We start from the raw sequence: 23,862 nt of genomic DNA, 5'->3' as shown, positions 1-23,862 counted from the left end.
GTTTCAGTTATTACATAATATTATTGTTTTTAATCTTTATTAAAACTAAAGAATGTATGTGTTATGCATATACATGTGTTTGATGTAAGTAGAAATGTTAATTATTTCTCACAATAACAGTTCTGCCTGACAAGCTTCAACGTTTATGTCAGCTTTATCATAAAATCTGATCCAACGTTAACATATTTTTCGAGGAGATAGGATCAACTTAATTTTTTTCCGGAAAAAAGAGACTTACAGATATCGAAATAAAACCACCAAAAACCCCAAAGTTAACTCATAAAAGCGTATTTTACCATAGCAATCAAATCATAAAAATGCGCAGAGAATTAAGAGCATGTGAGGTGTTAATCGCGTTTTGCTTTTTCATTGAAATTGAAGCTTATCTCTATCAAAGGGGTGAGTATTTTTTTCACAATGATTTTCTAAAATTGATAGAATGTAAAAACTGAGAAAAGAATTTTTTTGCTGAAATCTATGATTAAGAAATGTAACTATGTAACTAGGCAGAATGTATTGAAATTAATAGCATTATTGTAGGCTTTAAGCTTGGTAATGTAAATGTCAAAAATACGGTGTGTATCATTTTCCTATATTCCGATATCATATGTAATGTCAACACGTGCACGCATGGTTCAAAGTCTTGTCTCTTTTATACATTTAGATATTGAATTTTAAGTATCGAATCTCGTATTTCAACTCGAATCTCGGATCTCAAATGAGTCTTCTCAGGTTTAATACATAAACGTAATACAGATAATTTTTTAGTTTTTCCTCTGATATAATACTTTTTTTGTTACATGAAAAAATAGTTACAGAAATCTAGAATGCCAAACTTATGTGTAGTCGTTTAGCTTGTACTAGATTTAAAATTTGCAGGCACAGATTGATCGAGCTAGATAAACATAATATAAATATACATAATATGAAAAAGGAGATAATTAAAAAATTGTCGAAACCATGCCCTTTCTACCACCCATTCCCTCCAAAAATAATTTTCCTATAAATTCAGTTAGATAGATAAAGCATTATTTCGAAAGCAACAAAACTTAGTGATTTCTCATTTTAATAGCATTGAGGATTTATTACATTTTAGATTTTTAGATCGAGCGCTTCAACAGAATTCATATATAGATCTGCAATATCCTTGTCAAACTTCATACGTTTTTTTCTACTCTCTCTCTCTCTCTCTCTCTCTCTCTCTCTCTCTCTCTCTCTCTCTCTCTAACCTAACTTGTTTTCATGTCATCTGAAAACCAGGACGGATGTTCAAGCCAGTGTGTCATATTTTCTTCCTATTTTTCTCAGGCGATTTGCCAGTTTAACTCTACGGATATCGATATCTCATCTTTGCCATTTCAAGATGTAAATTTAAGATTTTCTACGAGATAAACTGCTTTTCGTTTTATATGTAAAAGATATTAAATGACTTAAGGAGGTTGACACTTGACATACCAGTAATGTCAATCATCTAAAAACATCTTGGATATAAAAATGGGGACCTAGTATGTTCATTTAATTATTTTGTGATCTATGTCACTTGCCATTTTTTGGAAATACAGGGTCCTAAAAGGAAAGATAATTTTCCTGAAATTATTGCTTAGAATTTTCATTGAAAGTGGTTATTTGAAGAAATCAAACAAATATTTAGTTTGAACTATTATGAGTAATCAAATCATAACGCAAATAAAACAAACAATACTAATGCAAACTTTCCAAAACTTTGCATACAAATGGACATACCCTAATGTCTGATAAAAGTAAAAAAGTAGGAGTTACATCTCCAAATATTGATATAAGACATGAAATAAGCTAATTTTGTGCAAAAATTGGAGCTAATACTTTCTTGACTTCTATGAAATATAAACTAAATGTACCAATTATATCAATAAAATATTCAAATATTGTTCAAAAATTTCCTTCAGAACAACATAAATACATACTTTAATACACAAACTATTTGCAAGTTTGGTATACGCTGAAAATAAGGAGGAAAAAGTAACAGTACTCTCAAACTATTGAGTTATGAAAATTGCTCATTTTCTTCTTGAAAACTTTCCGCCACAAAATATAGTCACTTACTAAACTCTATAAATGTATAATTTTCCTTCAACAATCTAATTTAATATGGTTTATTTGGCATTGTAAAATATAAATATAAAAATAGAATCAATATATGATGCAAAAGTTTAGATAAAAAGAGACTTATAATAATAACCTAAACAAAGATGATCGAACGTCTTTAATTAAAACATAATCCGGTAGTGCGCGTTTTTTGAAACATTTAACACAAGACATTGTCAAAATATATTCATACTTTTTTGTTTGAAAATCCCTTTTGGTGCCATAATAATAAAGCATATCGGAGAGAAAAAACTAAATAACAAATTTGATATAACATGTACATGTTTCAAAATGGAACGTAATAATGGCAGCAGAAAGAAACCTTTTTGTATTTATAAACATATAAGAAACAACTGTCTTGATTGTTTCCTTTACTAATATGTATTACGGTGCGACCGTTGGGGCGAGCGCAGCATGTGATAAAATAATGAATTATAATAAAACAATAAAAATAAAAGTAGCGACATAAAGTAAATAAATTTGAATGCAGACTAAAATAAACATGCTTATTTTTTTCCAGTAAATTTTCATTATTCATTATTCATAAGATTTTGTTATCTATTTATATATAAGATTTATCTCGGATAAAATGTTGTTGAATAATAAAGATTTTAACATAATGTACATTGCAGTTTATTTCCTCTTTTCTTGCAGCAGACATTTTTCTTAAACTTACATAAACAAAATTGACTTATCACAGAGTCCCCCCTCCCACGTTTTAAAAAAAATCAAATTTACATATTAAAAAAAATGCTGATCATATAAGGAAAATGGATCCCCCGGCCGGGAGCATGTAATAAATGGAAATAAAAATAAAGACACTATTGAGCAGCTAAAGGACTATAAAGGCGTACTACGCACTCCAAATTCTTCACCCGGATTGGAAATTTCCTGATTTTGAGAATTTCTTTTTCTTTTGGCTTGCGAAGTTTTTTTCAATGATGTTGCCACGCCCCCTTTTAAAAAAAACATTCCTTGAAATTACCGTAAATATAGTGAATAAAATAAATGTGAGCATTCATCCAAATGTAAGCTAGTTACAGCTGTTTCCTATCGTTGAAGAAATGTCCCCATTCGTTAGCTCTGCAAGATTTTGAGACGATTTTTGTATTTATATTTTAGCAGATTTACAATAATTACTTAGAGTAATTTTCCCTTATTGTGACGTCAAAGTTCACGCCGGTCAAGTGTCGTCTGTCCCTTTGTAAACACCCTGAAAAAAAAACTACGCGAAATATACTGTTCTGCTTACTTAAATGCATTATGTTCTTGAAATTACATAATTTATCTATTTCTCAAAAGTTTTACTTTGATTCTCGCGAGATGGTATCCAGTCTAGTGAGATCGACCGACATTGAGGAATTGCATTGTGGGTCGAAATTTACTGACGCCGAAAAATTCTGTCGGATCAATGTGTAAGAAATACATTGTGACGTCACTCGAAAGGACAATAACTCCGTTAGTCTTATGTTATGGGATTTACGTTTTTACAATGCATGTACATAGTCTTTTATCTTGTTCTCGTGAGAGTGTGAAATTGGAAACCATAATTTCAGGGAACTACTGGGACGCCAAAAAAAATCCGTTGAATGAATGTGCAAATAGTCCGAATTTTCTATTCACACACGCCTTGCCGGTAGAGCTCGCTTTGCGCCGGCGCTGCGCGCCGGACAGCTGCGCTCGCTATGATTATATATAATTCCTTTTGTGTGTACTCAGAAAAGGAATACTTTTTAGGTATGTCATGTCAATATAAATCTTTAGTTCATTATACATCGTATATTAAATCAAAATTTGGTCTATATATACTATACTATATATTTCAAAAACAACTGTTTTTGTTGTTTCATTCATTCCTTTAGTTTGCATTCAGAAAAGTTTGACTTTTTAGCAAAATGAGTCTCTGGTGGATTATTCATCGTATATTGAATCAAAATTGTGTCTATATACAAAGTCGTTTAAAGAGAAAAGGACACATTAAAAACAGTAAGAAAAATATGATAAAAATTACGAAATGATTGTTAAATAGGCAAAGCTTGATGCATTCTTTCATTTGTTAATAATATAAAGAACATTTAGAATACGAACATGTACATACATTTGCATTAACTTGTTCCAATTAGTTATTGCTAACAATTACCAGTTGCGGTCACCTCTTAAAATAATCATCCCATCAAATTCAGAAAATTTAAAAAAGAATCACGATAAAAGCATTAATAGTAAACAACATTACCAGCAATGCAACCGCAGCTGATATCTTCGTGTTTATTAGGCATATTATATTTTTGCTGAGATATAAGTTAATAGTTGGCATAGACTTTTGTAGTTTTTGACATACATATATGTTTAGTTAAATGTTTGAAATTTAGCATTAAGAAATGTAACTTTTACACGCTTTATCAAATGTATCTTTACCAGGACGTCAAACTATGTTGAAGCCAAAGTCTATTGTACATGATGTTTTTACTACAATGCTACAAAACTGAAAAACTACCCCACATAATAAGCTTAATTCAGATGTACACATCTTTTAGGGAAGAAAATAGCTTGATGCAGTTTCTATTTTTAGTCCGGAGCATGCACTAACAAAAAAAAAACACGTATGATCACAACAATTGTGTTTATAATGCAAGATTTTAAAAACAGTTTTAGATCATTTTAAATTTCTTCTATTATTTTTTTTTCTCTTGGCATTACAAGAATATGATCAAAGTTAAATTAGAGTACAAAATAAATTTAAAATAACAATTATTTGCTATAGTTAACTCAGTTGCATAAAAAATAAAAATCATCGATTTTGTAAAGAAAAATCAAACAAGCAAAATAATAGCCAAATAATGTAAAGCAAAAATGAAATGTTAATAAAAATTTAATTGTTGCTTTATAAAGGTCAATATTCGATTTCGGACAATATTGTTCGAACCTTTATGATGTTTTGCTATCCTTTTCGTTTTGATTCGTCACTTTATCTACAGGTATCAAGTTCGTTTTGTCTCTGGATACTTTGTCTACTCTAGATCTGCAAAAAACTGAACAGCTCTATAATAAACAAAAACTGACTGTGACGAACTACGTCATATATATATATATAAATATATATATATATATATATATATATATATATATATATATATATATATATATATATATATATATATATATATATATATATATATGTATATATATATATATATATATATATATATATATATATATGTATGTATATATATATATATATATATATATATATATATATATATATATATATATATATATATATATATATATATATATATATATATATATGAAAAAAATCACAACACCGAAATAAACTCAACTAGTTTCATTTTAAATCATCAGGAGTTTGAAAACATGTTGCTAAGTTACACAAATACACATACATACGAATACATATTTCTTATTGTGACGTCATAAAACGCTAGTATTATGTTACGGTATGTAGCCGAATTGATTATGACGTCATAATATAAAGATATACATTAATTAGCCTACGGGAAAATAAAATTCTCCATACAAATAATAGAAATATATAAAATAATTACGGGAAACAGTTTTTATCTGATACATTATATAATTATTAGGCATTTAAAACGGGTCTATATTTGTTGATAAACAGTTCTTCTTTTGCCTCGCGTTCTTTTTCTGTGGTATCCCTCAGAAACTTGTAAAATGGAAAAACGGTAAAATTAGGATTTTTATTCCTTGCACAGTTCCTTATATGTTCACTGACGGACGTTAATATAAAGACTACCTAAGACGATTATTAGAGATACTGTATACATTTAATTCTGAAGCAGGAAAGGCACGAACTAATGAACAAATATATTTATAAGCAAGTTGTAACAATTAAATGTAACTAGATTTTCTTGTCACATCAACATATTTTCAACTAGATTTCAACATGATTTCTACGTTGAATCAACGCTGATATGACGTTGAAACAAAGTTAATTTTTCAATGTTGCTCCACTTTCATATGCAACCATATTTCAACTCTGATTTAACGTTGCAGCCTGATGTTGAAACATTGTTGTTTCACTAATAGGTGTCCACACTTACTTAAATGTGATCTATCGTTAAGTATTCTTTCTATAACATAAAATAATTGATATATTTTTTAAAAAGCATTGCCCATAAGTAGACGTAAAATTCTGAATTTCATTCAGTCCGGCGGTGAAATGCACTCTTTGTTCACCTTTTTTTTTAGCAAACTTTAGAAGATGAGGGACAGTCTGTCAAAGTGTTTTAAATAGTTAACTTTCTGTGGTGATTTGTCGATCTTTAGGTTTAGATTAACAAATCAATAGTTTTTAAATTGAGAACAAATTATGTTCTTTAGTTGTCATGTCATATAAAAATGCCGACTTGTTAATACAGGTATGTCTAACAAAATTTTAAAAAAAGAGAAGAAACACTGGAATTTAAAAAAGCCTCAAATTTTCGTGGATAATTAATTGATTAGACAACCATATTATAAATTACTATAAAATCGGATTAAAAAGCTCAATAATTTTGAAAGACAATTCAAAAGCAATTCTGTGTAACCAAAATGATGTAAAAAGCTCAATAATTTTGAAAGACAATTCAAAAGCAATTCTGTGTAACCAAAATAATGTAAAATTGTTTTTATTTATAACAATAAAGTTCACAACAATGTACCTTTAACGTGTATTTAACAAACACAACTGTACTATAATAAAACAACAGTCAAGTAATTCATTATTACATTTACTGTTTATCTAGAAGGTCTTGTTCGACTTGTTGAAGGACCGACTCAATATGAAGGTCGATTAGAGGTGTACAAATCTGGAAGATGGGGGACAGTCTGTGACGATGGTTTAAATAATAAACTTTCTGTCGTGGTGTGTCGATCTTTAGGTTTATCCTGGTAAGATTGCAACCAATTTTTGGCTTAAAATCGTTGTTTATAGAGAGATGTATCTCAAACAAACTAATAAATGCGTTTTTGCATGTTATACAATTTGCAATGATTACGACAACAGCTTTTAAAAAATTTAATTCAATGATTAGATTCATATTTATAAAAAGAAAATTCAAAGCCTTCTCTACAAATGTAATTTATGTTTTAAAATCCATGAATTTTTTAAATGATGGATTTGAATAATAGAAAAAGCCATTCTAAAAACCAAAAAGCGATAAATATCTCAACACGAGTGATGCTATGATGACATAATGATGACATAAGTTTCGTAGAGTAGAAAGCTACCCATTTTACAGACAAAATATATCTGTTATTTAATCATCCGAATTTGCATCATGAACTCAAAATAACTTTATTAATAAAATTCAGAGTAAGCAGTAATACGTTCATTATATTCATTTTGTTTTATTCTTTCATTTTGAATTTCACCAATGTTCCTACAAAAAAAATTTCAATTACACAAAAATTTTAAGATAAAAAAATTAGTTGAAATAATTACTATTTCTCTGCACACATATTATTATGAACAAATGATTATAATGGTCATGGATTTTATATTTTAAGGAAAACATCTGTGGCTTATGGAAATGCTAAATACGGAGAAGGGTCAGGTCCCATCTGGTTGGATAATGTAAACTGTTCTGGATCTGAGACAAGTATTACGGAGTGCATTCACAATGGTTGGGGATCACACAACTGTCACCATAACGAGGACGTATCAATCAAATGCTTGCCACCTTTCGGTGAGAAAATTATTTGATCTTATTTGAACAATCACAAAAAATGTCAGCAAAATATAAAAATATTAACCAATAATTTTTTATCAAAATAGAATGATCAAACTCGGTTTCAATAATTTAATTTCGTAATACTTTTTGTCCGATTTCATAGAGAATTTTAAAAAGCCAGCGTAAAAATAGATGGTTTTTAATCTTAAATGCCAAAAGAAATAGATTGATTTTCGTTTTTATTTTTCCGCTCATCTCTGTTGATGCAGGCGTTGAATTTAAAAACTGGGATCATCCCCTCGCTGGGGTAGCAGACTTGCACATTTCTCGCTACTGCTGCTGTTATCGTCTTTTTTCTTGTCCCATTCTTTTCTCTCCACCAGATAGAAACCTATACTGCTTCTGTAGTACAATACTGCAGATATTTCGATTAGATGCTCCCTAGCAGTCTGGCAACGAATTTTTTGTTTAATGTTTTAACGCAATTTATTACTCCTAAATTTAACATTAATTTGATAAAATGTAGATGCCGTCTTAAATAGATTTTTTAGACAACATAAAATTAATAATACGATCAGAATCATCACTTGTTTCCATTGTAAACAAAAGTTTAAGGTGAATCAATATTCTTAAATAGTTGTTCAAAAGAATTTAATATAGTTTGTCCCAAGGTATTTTTGGTCGCATATTTTCTAGAATTATTCGATATTTATAAATACCTCTTAATTCAGACGATGTTCATTCAAAAGTATAAAAACATCCAAAGATTTCCCTTTTGAAACGCCCCCTCTAAGTTGTCAGGTATTATTACGCTGCTAAAAATAGAAAGTCTACGGGGATTTTGCATTGCATCAGCTATAATAAAGCCCGGATGATAACGTTGAAAAATTGTGCGAGGTATTCCGGATGACTCCCGAATGGTAAAAAGATGTTAACAACTCCCATTATATATCTCCGTAGGAAATCTGTTTTTTGTTCCCGTGAATTTTTACGAGGGAAAAATGATACTGAATGAATAAAGTTATCTTGGAAATTTTCCTTTTCATCGATTTCAATTGCACTTCTTTCACAGGTATAGGTATTTTTATTAAAAATCGTTCAAATGTGCAGCATAGATATCTTGCGACAGACTATAGGGTGATTGTAACTTTTTACTCCTATGGATACGAAGATTATAAAGTATCATTTCTTTCAGTTTTAAATGTAACCATATGAAGCAACTCCTTAATGTAGATCTTTAATAAAATTAAGTTATTTTTCATTTAAAGTAAACAATCCATACTAATGCGGATATCGATTCCTGTCATTTAAGGTTATTTACAAAATTAAAAAAAAATTCATATAGCCGAGTACAGATCGAGTACGCACGCTTTTGCGCAGCGTTTAATTTGTATTGTGACGTCATCTTTTTGCTTGGTTGACGCCATGGCGTGATAGTTTTAACTCCAGATATTCTGCGAAATTTGTTGAAAAAAGCTTGTTTGATGCGTAAAATTGATAATAAATTGTGGAATAAATATAAATGTCTCGAAGTAAGAGCTATATTTGGGCTCCGGTCGAAAACGTGAAGAGGGTTCAGCAAGCCTAGCCCTCTCTCACGTTTCTTAACCCGCCTAAATATAGCTCAATTCATATATTTCAAGACAGTTACCATGTATTTTATATTAATGACCCTTAATATGTGATGTAATATTTTTTTTATTACTTTAATGTGTCTGAATGTTTTACAAATACTATAAAGATCACTATTTCCGCCTTTGTCGAATAAAAAATAGCCATTATCTGACAAATCTAGGAAATTGGGCATACAAAAAACAACTTTGATAAGACCCCTGGAACAAACCAGGAGGTAAATAGGTTTTTTTTTATTTGACAATTTGATGCCTTTTAGCAATAACTTTTATATGTAGAACAGCAAAAGAAATCCCTAAGGCAGAAGTTTCAATAAAATGTAAAAAAATATGCAAAATTTATACATTTTTAACAAAATCCCATAGGGTCCTTTCTTAAAAATTAACAAACTTTGAGATGACCCCTTAAACAAACGGTGTGGTAAATGTCTTAAAATAATAAATTTATCAGTAGAAATTCATGTACAGTAATTTTCATTCAAAAATCCAGGGCAGAACAAATTAGACCCGGCCTCGTTAAGTATTAGACTGCATTTTCAAAATCTAGCGAAAACATCTAATAATGGTATAGTAACTAATTATCAGAAAGGGAAGGTATAAGACAAATCATAAAAGACCTCACTTATATAAAAATCTTGACTGAAGTTGGGGACATTCTTGATAATATTAGCCCCCGATGGTCGACACATTACTGGACGCGAAACAGACGGCAAAATACTCGTCCGACAGTGGCTAACATAATCAATGTTGTCCAAACACATTGTTAACATTAATATAAAGACTACCTGAGACGATTTTTAGAGATACTGTATACATTTAATTCTGAAGTAGGGAAAGCACGGACTAATGAACAAATATATTTTTAAGCAAGTTGTAACAATTAAATGAAATTAGATTTTCTTGTCACATCAACATATTTTCAACTAGATATCAACATGATTTCTACGCTGAATCAACGCTGATACATGTATGACGTTGAAACAAAGTTAAATTTTCAATGTTGCTCCACTTTCATATGCAACCATATTTAAACTCTGATTTAACGTTGCAGCCTGATGTTGATACATTGTTGTTTCACTAATAGGTGTCCACACTTATTTAAATGTGACCTACCGTTACGTATCCTTTCTATAACATAAAATAATTGATATATTTTTTTAAAAAATGCATTGCCCATGAGTAGACGTAAAATTCTGAATTTCATTCAGTCCGGCGGTGAAATGCACTCTTTGTTCACCTTTTTTTAGCAAACTTTAGAAGATGAGGGACAGTCTGTCAAAGTCCTTTAAATAGTTAACTTTCTGTGGTGATTTGTCGATCTTTAGGTTTAGATTAACAAATCAATAGTTTTTAAATGGAGACAAATTATGTTCTTTAGTTGTCATGTCATATCGAAATGCCGACTTGTTAAAATGTTTAACAAAAATTTTTAAAAAAGACGAATTTAAAAAAGCCTCAAATTTTCATGGATAATTAATTGATTAGACTACCGTATTATAAATTACTAAAAAATCGGATTAAAAAGCTCAATAAATTTGAAAGACAATACGAAGCAATTCTGTGTAACCAAAATAATGTAAAATAATTATTGTTTTCATTTATAACAATAAAGTTCACAACAATTAACCTTTAATGTGTATTTAACAAACACAACTGTATTATAATAAAACAACAGTCAAGTAATTCATTATTACATTTACTGTTTATCTAGAAGGTCTTGTTCGACTTGTTGGAGGACCGACTCAATATGAAGGTCGATTAGAGGTGTACAAATCTGGAAGATGGGGGACGGTCTGTGACGATATTTTGAATAACAGTCTTTCTGTTGTGGTGTGTCGATCTTTAGGTTTACCCTGGTAAGATTGCAACCAATTTTTATGCTTAAAATCGTTGTTTATAGAGAGATGTATTGCAAACAAACTAATAAATGCGTTTTTGCATGTTATACAATTTGCAATGATTACGACAACAGCTTTTAAAAAATTTAATTCAAGGATAAGATTAATATTTTTAAAAAGAAAATTCAAAGCCTTCTCTACAAATGTAATTTATGTTTTAAAATCCATGAATTTTTTAAATGATGGATTTGAATAATAGAAAAAGCCATTCTAATAACCAAAAAGCGATAAATGTATCAACACGAGTGGTGCTATGACAGAAGTTTCGTAGAGTAGAGAGCTACCCATTTTACAGACAAAATATATCTGTTATTTTATCATCCGAATTGGTATCATGAACTCAAAATAACTTTATTAATGAAATTCAGAGTAAGCAGTTATACACGTTCATTCTATTCATTTTTTTTATTCTTTCATTTTGAATTTCACCAATGTTCCCACTAAAAATAATTTCAATTACACAACAATTTTAAGATCAAATTATTAGTTGAAATAATAAACTATTTCTCCGCACACAAATTATTATGAACGAATGATTATAATGGTCGTGGATTTTATATTTTAAGGAAAACATCTGAGGCTTATGGAAATGCTAAATACGGAGAAGGGTCAGGTCCCATCTTGTTGGATAATGTAAACTGTTCTGGATCTGAGACAAGTATTACGGAGTGCATTCACATCGGTTGGGGATCACACGACTGTGGCCATAGCGAGGACGTATCAATCAACTGCTTGCCATACGGTGAGAATAGTATTTGTTCTTATTTCAACGATCACAAAAATCGAACAACATAAAAAATATAAACCAAAATTTTTGTATCAAAATAGAAATGATCAAACTCGGTTTTCGACGGTTCGTTTCAATAATTTAATTTCGTAATACTTTTTGTCCGATTTCATAGAGAATTTTAAAAAGCCAGCGTAAAAATAGATGGTTTTTAATCTTAAATGCCAAAAGAAATTGATTGATTTTCGTTTTTATTTTTCTGCTCATCTCTGCTGATGCAGGCGTTGAATTTAAAAACTGGGATCATTCCCTCGCTGGGATAGCAGACTTCCACATTTCTCACTACTGCTGCTGTTAATCGTCTTCTTTCTTGTCCCATACATTTCTCTCCACCAGATAGAAACCTATACTGCTTCTGTAGTACTCTACTGCAGATATTTCGATTAGATGCTCCCTAGCAGTGTGGCAATGAACTTTTTATTTAAAGTTTTAACGCAATTTATTTCTCCTTAATTTATCATTAATTTGATAAAATGTAGATGACGACTTAAATAGATAGACATCATAAAATTAATAATACCACCAGAATCATCACTCTTTTTCGTTGTAAACAAAAGTTTAAGGTGAATCAATATTATTTACTATTTGTTCAAAAGAATTTACTATTGTCTGTCCCAAGACATTTTTGCCGCATATTTTCCTAAATTATTCGATATTTAGAAATACCTCTTGATTCAGACGATGTTCATTTAATAGTCTGAAAACATCCAAAGATTTCCCTTTTGAAACGCCCCCTCTAAGTTGTCAGGTTTCAATACGCGGCTAAAAATAGAAAGTCTACGGGAATTTTGCATTGCATCAGCCATAATTAAGCCTTGATGATAACGTTGAAAAAATGTGCGAGGTATTCCGGGTGACTCCCGAATTGAAAAGGATTTCAGCAACCCCCATTATATATCTCCGTAGGAAATCTGTTTTTGTTCCCGTGAATTTTTACGAGGAATAAATGATAATGTATGAATGAAGTTATCTTGGAATTTTTCCTTTTCATCGATTTCAATTGCACTTCTTTCACAGATATATGCATTTTTTTAATAAATCGTCCAAATATGCAGCATAAATATCTGGGGACAGACTATAGGGTGATTGTAACTTTTTACTCGTATGGATATGAAGATAATCAAGTATCACGTCTTTCAGTTTTAAATGTAATCATATAAAGCAACTCTTTAATGTAGAACTGTGATAAAATTAAGTTAATTTTCAATTGAAGTAAACAATCAATACTTATGCGGATGTGGAATCCTCTCTGTTTAAGTTATTTACATATTCTGAAGCTTTCATATTAAAGTATCAGACAGCAATTTCAAAATCTAGCGAAAACATCTAAAAACGATTAAGTAACACATTATGAGAATGGGAAGGTATACAACAAATCATAAAATTAACCACTAATATATAAATGTTGACTGAGGTTATGGACATTCTTGATAATGTTAGTCCCCAATGGCCAACATATTACCGGACGCGAAACAGAAGGCAATATATTTGTTCCACAGGGGCTAACATAATTAATGTTGTCCCAAAACATTTATTTTGTAAAAAGTAAAAACAAAACAAAAAGTGTTTGTAAACAAATCGATAAAATCTTTTCAGTTTCACGAATTAATGCAGCTTCCTGTCAATTCCTTTATTATCCTCATTATTAAAAGATCTATACTGATGATACTCATTGAATTTACTCTCAATATATTGTAGCCTAGTTGGAACGCAACGTTGATCAACCAATAATCAACGTTGAATCGGCGTTTAAATTTTTACGTTGACATCAAAACCATATTAAAACGTTAATCCCACGTTGAATATCAAAATTATTTTCAATATTGAAAGCATCAGTCACTTTTCAACGTTGAAACAACTTTTTAGATGAAACTATTTAACCAAATTCTTCATTAGATTTCTAATTGAGATTTGCTTTAGGTTTTTGTCAGAGTTTATTAAACAAATGCTTTAATTAGCGTATTAAATGGGTAATTCTTAGAAAAGTGGTGTACATGTTAACTTTAACATTATTATGTATTTCCATCTTATTTGAACACTGATTCCATTTTAAAAAAATAATGCGAGTTTTAAAACATTTATCATTTCCTTAAAAAGGTCATAGTACAAAGGTATTGAAAGCACGAACTAATGAATAAATATGTTTATCAGCAATATTCTACAATTAAATTTAACTAGATTTCTACTCAATTTCAACGTCAGATCAACGTATTTTCCACAATATTTCAACATCCATACTATGTTGAATCAACGTCGACTTTTGACGTTGAAACAACGTTACATTTTCAACGTTGCTTCTACTTTCATATCCAACCATAATACAACGCTGATTTAACGTTCCTGCCTGACGTTGAAAAATCGTTATTTTACTAACACTTAGGTAGAAGACATTAAATTCGAATATATATTAGATATTTAGACAATACATTAAATTATTGAATATATATCATTTTCCTAAATGTCCGATATCATATGTAATGTCAACACGTGCACGCATGGTTCAAAGTCTTGTCTCTTTTATACATTTAGATATTGAATTTTAAGTATCAAATCTCGTATTTTAACTCTCGTATTCCGAATCTCGGATCTCAAATGAGTCTTCGCAGGTTTAATACATAATCATAATACAGATCACTATATAGTTTTTCCTCTGATATAATACTTTTTGTGTTAAATGAAAAAATAGTTACAGAAATCTAGAGTGCCATACTAATGTGTAGTTGTTTAGCTTGTACTAGATTTCACATGTGCAGGCACATATTGATCGAGCTAGATAAACATAATATGAAAAAGGAGATAATTAAAAAATTGTCGAAACCATGCCCTTTCTACCACCCATCCCCTCCAAAAATAATTTTCCTATAAATTCAGTAGGATAGATAAAGTATTATTTCGAAAGCATAAAGCAACAACGCTTAGTGATTTCTCATTTTAATAGCATTGAGGATTTATTACATTTTAGATTTTTAGATCGAGCGCTTCAACAGAATTCATATATAGATCTGCAATATCCTTGTCAAACTTCATACGTTTTCTCTCTCTCTCTCTCTCTCTCTCTATCTCTCTCTTACCTAACTTGTTTTTACGTCATCTGAAAACCAGGACGGAGGTTCAAGCCAGTGTGTCATATTTCTTCCTGTTTTTCTCAGGCGATTTGCCAGTATCACTCTACGGATATCTCATCTTTGCCATTTCAAGATGTACATTTAAGATTTAAGATTTTCTACGAGGTCAAATGCTCTTTGTTTTATATGTAAAAGATATTAAATGACTTAAGGAGGTTGACACTTGAAATACCACTGATGTCAATCATCCAAAAACATCTAGGATATAAAAATGGGAACCTAGTATGTTCATTTAATTTATTTGTGATCTATGCCATTTGCCATTTTTTGGTAATACGGGGTCCTAAAAGGAAAAATAATTTTCCTGAAATTATTGCTTAGAATTTTCATTGAAAGTGGTTATTTGAAGAAATCAAACAAATATTTAGTTTGAAATATTATGAGTAATCAAAACATAACGCAAATAAAACAAACAATACTAATGCAAACTTTCCAAAACTTTTCATACAAATGGACATACCCTTAATGTCTCATTAAAGTAAAAAAAAAAGTTATGAAAATTGCTCATTTTCTTCTTGAAAACTTTCCGCCACAAAATATAGTCACTTAAAATAGCTTGACGCAGTTTCTATATTTGGTCCGGAGCATGCACTAACAAAAAAAAAAACAAGAACAAAAAAAAATAAAACACTTATGAACACAACAATTATATATATATAATGCAAGATAACTTTAAACACAGTTTTAGATCATTTTAAATTTCTTCTTTTATTATTATTTTTTCTTGGCATTATAAGAATATGATCAAAGTTAAATTAAAGTAAAAAATGAATTTTTATATAACAATTATTTGCTTATATTTGTAGCTAAAATTCTATAATTAACTGCATAAACGATAAAAACCATCGATTTTGTAAAGATAAATCAAACAAGTAAATAATGTAAAAAAAAAATGAAATGTTAATAAGAATTTAATTTTTGCTTTGAAATGGTTGATATTCGATATCGGACAATATTGTTCGAACCTTGATGATGTTTTGCTATCCTTTTCGTTTTGATTCATCACTTTATCTATCAGGTTCGTTTTTTCTCGCATTATCACCGGTGTGAGATCGGTTTGTCCGGTGTGAGACAGCAGTGTGAGATTTTTCTGTCTTACACTGTGTATTACTACGCCGTTTTAAAACGTAAACAAATGTTGTCTGCTGAATGGAAATGTTAATATGGTGCATTGAAATTATCCATTAAGTAATTGTGTTGCTTAATTAATTACAATTGATCATATTTTTAATTAAAAAACTGTCGTATGCCCTCATTTTGACTTGCACTATTTGAAGCACGCGGAGGGATATACCGAAAGTAATCTTTTGAACGTCATAACAGAAAGTTGTCAAACATCATTTTTTAAGGTAATATAATGCGAGAAAAATAATCATTCATTATATACTCGTGTGGGATAATGAAATTCCACCTCGGGGCCAAGATTCATGGTCTAGGACTCGGCAAAGCCTCGTCCTAGACCGTGAATCTTGTCCCCTCGGTAGAATTTCACTATCCCACACTCGTAATAATGAATGATTCTATTAGTCTCTGGATACTTTATCTACGCTAGATCTCCAAAAAAACTGAACAGCTCTATAATAAACAAAAACTGACTGTGACGAACTACGTCATATATATATATATATATATATATATATATATATATATATATATATATATATATATATATATATATATATATATATATATATATATATATATATATTGTCGAGTGCTGATTAAATTGACAGCTTAAGCTAGATTATCTCTCAATCAACTAATTTAATATTAATGTAATGTGTATTTCCTATCGTTTAATGTATTTGTTATACGGCCAAAGTTTTCATGAAATTTCTATTTTTTCAAATACATGATTATTTTTTTATTCCTAAATTTGTGAAACTATTTGATCAAAGTTGATTGCATATTGATCCCGTAATAATACATACTCTAATGTAAGACATCTTTTATAAAGAAAACACACGTGAGATGCATAGAACTGACAACTATCAATAAATTGATCTAGCCGAGCTATTTGCAATTTTTTTTTTCAGAAACTCTTCGGCTTGTAGGGGGTTCCAACAGATATGAAGGTCGACTGGAAATATTAACACAGAGAGGATGGGGAGAATGGGGAACCATCTGTGATAATCATTTAAACGATAAACTCGCTGTTGTGGCTTGTCGATCATTGGGGTTACCTTCGTAAGATTAACAGATATATATATATTTTTAAAGCATTCATAAATTCATTATAATATAAAAAATACAAAATTGATTGTGATTTCATCAATAAAAGTGGAAATCAGCTTTCATGAATGAAATAAATACGTAAAATCGTGGATAATGTTCATACCAATACAATGTGTTATTGAAAATTATTCTTTCAATGAACGCTTAATTTTGTAAATCAACAACAAAATCCATTTGTATTCAGCGAATATTGATGAAACCACGGGATGAAACGCACAATACATTCATACACATATGTTACTTTTGTCAAGAAAAAAGATTCGTTTCTAAATTGGAACAAATTTTTTTGTTTCAATGAATTTTTAATTTTAAAAGCCTAAAGATATATAGATATATATATATATTCCTCGGTCTTTAAATAATCAGGAATACACCTGAGGCCTATGGCGGGGCGCTGTACGGTCAAGGCTCTGGTCCTGTCGTTTGGCAAGGTATTAAGTGTAACGGAAGTGAGTCGCGAATTACGTCTTGTATGCTGATTGGATTAGAATCAATCAATGGTAGTAAACAGTGTACCCATGATCACGATGTATCCATCAACTGCTTGCCAACAAGAGGTGAGATATTTTTGTTTAGATTTATTTAACTCAATTAAGAAATAGATTTGTTAAAGACGAGCTTTTGTTTAAAATGATATCAAAATTTAGATGTAAATATAATCAATAAAATGCTTTCTACAGTGCTTTATTTTGGCTAGCTAGCATTACAAATAATAAAAATTACCTGCATTAGCGGGTCATAATTTTGTTATAAGCTACCTTCATACCTGCATAAAGCACCAAATAAAGTTAACCCCTTAACCTTCATACCGACCAAATTTGACCAGTAAGCCATTTTCATTTAAATATAGCAGCGTTACAATTGACAGATTTAAAGTCTAATGTATGAATGATGAAAAAATGTAAAGCAAAGTATTAATGTTTCCATATTAAATACATCTGGGTTTTTGTTTAAATAATGAAAGTCATTTTTATCATGAAAATGATTTAAAGGTTCCAGATATGAAAGATTGAAATACCGCAGCTACATATAAGAAAATAATGTGATTCAGAGTGCAGAGCATCTTCAAATACCCGGAGCAGAGTTCAACAGAATACAAATGATTTCCTTATGGATCATCAGCTATAAATAAACATTGAAACATCCCTACTCGACTCAGCTATTACTGAGAATTTTTTTTTAATCTACGTACGAGTTATTATTTTTAATGTTGATGTCATACACAATGTTTATGTAATAGAATAATGTAAGAAAATATCATTCGTATCATTCTCGATCCACACATATGCCTACATGCATATGTTTAGATTCATAACCGCAAGAGTCTGACTGATTTTCTAAGTATGAAATATTTATTTTATCATCGAATTTGCTACTTCCGTTTGACGGGTTAAAGTTTAAAATCGTTTAAAGTCTAGTTAACCATGTCATCGGTTAAAAGCTATCACTTTACTAGGTAGCAGTTCGTCTGGGTATTAGTAGTCACGTGATAAATTTGTTTACCCATGCTTGTTTTGTGTACGTTTGTCTGTTGGTTTTAGACGAAACACGGTTAATCATAAATAATAAATATATATATATATATATATATATATATATATATATATATATATATATATATATATATATATATATATATATATATATATATATATTGACAAAATTGATTTAAACAATCTAGATTACGGTAATACGAATAAAGAAATATTATCAGCCTATTAACAACCCTACAATATATCTAAGAAGACTTGTACTTTCTTTTAAAAAAAAACCAGCGGTATCGATTTTGATATTTATACTTTTTTAGTTACCGCTGTCCGACTTTATGGAGGAGAAAACGAATTGGAAGGTCGATTAGAAGTGTACAAACAAGGAAGATGGGGAACTGTATGTGATGCTGATTTGAATGATAACTTGGCTGTGGTCGTGTGTCGATCTCTAGGCCTATCTTGGTACGAGTAGACAAATGATTGGAATATCTAAAACTCATCTTACATACCCAATTATCCACAAAGCATAATATTTATCCCTATTCAAATTCTTAACTCTGATTTTTACCCAAATGAAATAAAAAGTTATAAAGTCAAATTGTATTTATTGTTATCTTAATATGGCTAGGAATACATCTAAGGCTTACGGAGGTGCTATATTTGGAGAAGGGTCAGGTCCTATCTGGATGGATACTGTTAACTGTAGTGGATCTGAGGCAAACTTAACGGAATGTAGACACAGAGGTTGGGGAGTCAGTGATTGTGATCATGGAAAGGACGTATCAATCAACTGTTTGCCACCCAACGGTCAGAAGATATTCCTTATTTACAGAATTGAAAGAAAAAAATTAAAATGACGGAAAACAAAATGGTTTAAAAAATGATTATATAAAGATTAAACTGGTTTATTTTTTTATTTATTTTTTGAAATCTTTTTAAAATCTGACATCTTAATGACAGTGTATTTACAATTCCATTATCATAAAATATTAGAGGATATCAACATTAATATAAAGACAACATAAGACGATTATTATAGATACTGTATACTGTAACGTTTCTGAGTTCGATATGGGATTCGGCTGCTCTTCCTGAGCAAGTCAAAGAGTGAATTAAATAATCTATTTCCTCAATCACAGATTTTAATTTGAAATATGTACATATAATATCCCCTGGCTCTCTGTGGCGCACGCACTTCAAATTACTATTGCGTATGCGCTGCTCGGAGACAGGAGCGCACGCGCTGTTCCGGGACTGTAGCGTACTAACAAGCCAATCTGTATATTTATTAATCCAAATATAAAGTTTACAACAATTTACTTTTAATGTGTATTTAACAAACAAAACTGTACTATGACAAAAAAAAAGCAGTCAGGCCATTTAATAATATGACTAACAAAATAAAAAAAAATAAAAACTGGAATTTAAAAAAGCCTCAGATTGTCATGGCTAATTAATTGATTAGACTACCATATTATAAATTACTATAAAATCGGATTAAAAAGCTCAATAATTTTGAAAGACAATTCTGTGGAACCAAAATAATGTAAAATTGTTTTTTTTTTGTAACAATAAAGTTCACAACAATTTGCCTTTAATGTGTATTTAACAAACACAATTGTACTATAATAAAACAACAGTCAAGCCATTCATTATTATATTTTTTGTATATCTAGAAGGTCTTGTTCGACTTGTTGGAGGACCGACTCAATATGAAGGTCGATTAGAGGTGTACAAATTTGGAAGATGGGGGACGGTCTGTGACGATATTTTGAATAACAGTCTTTCTGTTGTGGTGTGTCGTTCTTTAGGTTTACCCTGGTAAGATTACAACCAATTTGTATGCTTAAAATCGTTGTTTATAGAGAGATGTATTGCAAACAAACTTAAAAATGCGTTTTTGCATGTAATACGATTTACAATGATTACAACAACATCTTTTAAAAAATTTAATTCAATGATTAGATTCATATTTTTAAAAAGAAAATTCCAAGCCTTCTCTACAAATGTAATATATGTTTTAAAATCCATGATTTTTTTAAATGATGGATTTGAATAATAGAAAATGCCATTCTAATAACCAAAAAGCGATTAATGTATCAACACGAGGGATGCTATGATGACATAAGTTTCATAGAGTAGAGAGCTACCCATTTTACAGACAAAATATATCTGTTATATAATCATCCGAATTTGCATCATAAATCCAAAATAATTTTATCAATAGAATTCAGAGTAAGCAGTAATACACGTTCCTTCCATTCCTTTTTTTTTTTACTTTCATTTTGAAATTTCACCAATGTTCCTACAAAAAAAAGTCAATTACACAAAACTTTTAAGATCAAATAGTTATTTGAAATAATAAACTATTTCTTCGCACACAAATTATTATGAACGAATTATTATAATGGTCGTGTACAAATTTGGAAGATGGGGGACGGTCTGTGACGATGATTTGAATAACAATCTTTCTGTCGTGGTGTGTCGTTCTCTAGGTTTACCCTGGTAAAATGATAACCAATATATTGTCTTAAAATCCTTGTTTTTTAGAGAGATGTACTACAAACAAATTTTTTTTGCGTGTTTGTAGTCGACAATTTGCAATGACTATGGCAACGTCTTTAAAAAAATTAATTCAATGATTAGATTTACATTTTTTTTTAAATTTCCCAGCCTTGTCTACAAATGTAAGAACAAGATACAGTATTGGCATTATTTGGCCGCAAAATTTACGATTCTTTCAACGTCTTTGTCTGCGTTATTGAAGTTGTGCATTGTACTATTTATGTTATTAGCGAAATCCTACAGGCACTAAAATGACGTCATTTTTCATTATGACGTCACTAATGTGCGCTAAACATGGAATGCTCGTTTAAATGCGGTACAATTTGATGTTTTATGAGTAGTTTTCGTTAAAATTAGACACTTTCACATGCGACAACCACTTTTATAGTTTACGTGCCGGTTCATGATTTCATCATTTATTCTTACACTTAAAATGGTGTTGGTTGGTACGTGTGAACAATATGAATTTTTAAGAAAATGAATACAAAAAATGATATCTTACTGATGCCAATAACATTTTTATCTATTGTTATCGACGTCAACAACGCTATCGACGCTGAGTGAGAAGCTGATTAGTAGAATGCATTTAAAATTGACAAGTTACTTTTTAGCCCTAAATATTGTTCCACTGATTCTTAAATCATGCACACAGTACAGCTTACGAACACGGACGGTGAGACACGGCTCAAAGATGTGTGACACCCAGTGTGTACATATATATGTAAAAAAAAATATGGAGGACTCAAGAACAATATTTTTTGGTTTTATTTACATGTAGTTCTTTTTCACAAACTTGACTATGTATTAATTTACTAATTAAAGAGAAACTAAAGGGGAAAAAATAGAAAACAACAACAACAGCAAATTACAAGACAAACAACGCTTAAAGCTATACGAGGGTCAATCAAAGAATACGAAGACTTTTGTCATAGCTATGTTACTTAACGTCATATCAATACTAAATTTAGTAGACTATTAAGTATGACTTTCATAAAAAATATATGATAGACAGCCACATTGTCTTCGCATTTTTTGATTGACCCTCTTACAATTGTTCCGGTGGATATCGCCGACATATTGAAAGGCTTAATCAAAACACTAATAATTTCTTTTTTGAATCATGTTTAAGTCACTTTGTAACTATAAGATCGTATACGCAGTAGTCTGATCAATTTAAATAGCGCGTAGAATTATAACGGTAGAACATATATTGTCTCCCGTAATATTTTCTCACGAACTCTTTTCAACGAAATCAACTCAAAGGGCGGATGAAAACAATTGTACTTTCTCAAAGAGAAAAACGTAGTTTTATATTTTCTGTTATTGTTTTTTTTCTATAATGCATGTTTGTGATGTACATTCACATGTCACATTGTAGGAACATAAGTGTACAATTTTAGGTAGTGATGTTTGTCGAAGCGAGAGAACAAATAGCGCTGCGAACAATATTTTGATCGTACAATGTACATTATAGACGGGAAATAACTAATATCTGGAGGGACAGTATCGCGATTTTTATATGGTTAATTGTTAACTAGAAAAAGTTAATCTTTATGCTCGTCATTTCAATCTTAAAATATATCTTCGGAAAATATTTTTATTGGATCAAAACAGTGCAAACATTCAATAAGAAATCGAATCAAAATTTCAAGAGAAGTGTTTCTCATTTCTTTCACAAAACATGTTGTTTCTTGTTTTGAAAATATTTCCCCAATGCGATATCTTTCAGAAAAAAACCTACATATATGAAGGAAGCCATGCATTCTTTAAATTTGAAGGTTTTTCGGGGGGGGGGGGGGGGGGTTTACCATGCCTCGATTTTGCTCACTATACGCGTAGCTCTTATAAGTATGTACGGGTAGGTCTGATTTGCAGATATACATCTGTATGCGTAGCTTCGAACATTACAATGAGCTATATTATTTTTGTTGACTGAAATTACGTTTTGTAAGACTCGTTTTTTTTTTAAAAAGGGTAAAGAAACAATTAAGAAAAAAATCGGACACAAATGTATACAAAAACACAAAGCCCATTAATTTGTATTATTAATTCCCGCGCTTGCGTGGGATGTCATCTAGTTATCTATACTACTATATTAAAATAAGAGACTCGAGTTTTTGGGCTTAATACCGAGAATTCGGAAGAGAATTGTCTTTTGTTTAATATATTTTAAACATCATTGGTACTTGAAGTTTACCAATTTGTTTTTATATCTTTCCAATCAAGTTTCGCTAATTAATAATCAACGAAAAGTCCTTTTAAAAACCCGGAAATCGTCTGGATTTTTTTGGATTTTACAATCTTGCGCATGCGCATT

General features: G+C 30.2%; 1 protein-coding gene across 3 annotated transcripts in view; it reads left to right on the top strand.

Annotated features, from left to right (window-relative positions):
- The first annotated feature begins 251 nt into the window (after positions 1 to 251).
- LOC105344182 (deleted in malignant brain tumors 1 protein) overlaps positions 252 to 23,862 on the top strand; it is a 40,219-nt gene continuing 16,608 nt past the window's right edge. For 2 of the 3 annotated variants that reach the window (XM_066073391.1, XM_066073389.1), the window contains exons 1-10: positions 252 to 399; positions 6,888 to 7,032; positions 7,651 to 7,829; positions 11,157 to 11,301; positions 11,910 to 12,085; positions 17,292 to 17,442; positions 17,857 to 18,047; positions 19,298 to 19,442; positions 19,609 to 19,787; positions 20,657 to 20,801. In XM_066073391.1, coding sequence (XP_065929463.1) covers positions 318 to 399; positions 6,888 to 7,032; positions 7,651 to 7,829; positions 11,157 to 11,301; positions 11,910 to 12,085; positions 17,292 to 17,442; positions 17,857 to 18,047; positions 19,298 to 19,442; positions 19,609 to 19,787; positions 20,657 to 20,801 — 1,538 coding nt within the window. In that variant the 5' untranslated portion in view covers positions 252 to 317. The remainder of the gene's footprint in view (positions 400 to 6,887; positions 7,033 to 7,650; positions 7,830 to 11,156; positions 11,302 to 11,909; positions 12,086 to 17,291; positions 17,443 to 17,856; positions 18,048 to 19,297; positions 19,443 to 19,608; positions 19,788 to 20,656; positions 20,802 to 23,862) is intronic. The other variant, XM_066073390.1, reaches the window with a different exon arrangement.

The sequence above is a fragment of the Magallana gigas genome, chromosome 10, assembly GCF_963853765.1.
Source record: "Magallana gigas chromosome 10, xbMagGiga1.1, whole genome shotgun sequence".
Taxonomy (NCBI): domain Eukaryota; kingdom Metazoa; phylum Mollusca; class Bivalvia; order Ostreida; family Ostreidae; genus Magallana; species Magallana gigas.
The sequence above is the reverse complement of the archived record's forward strand: the minus strand, read 5'-3'. Positions and strand labels throughout refer to the sequence as shown.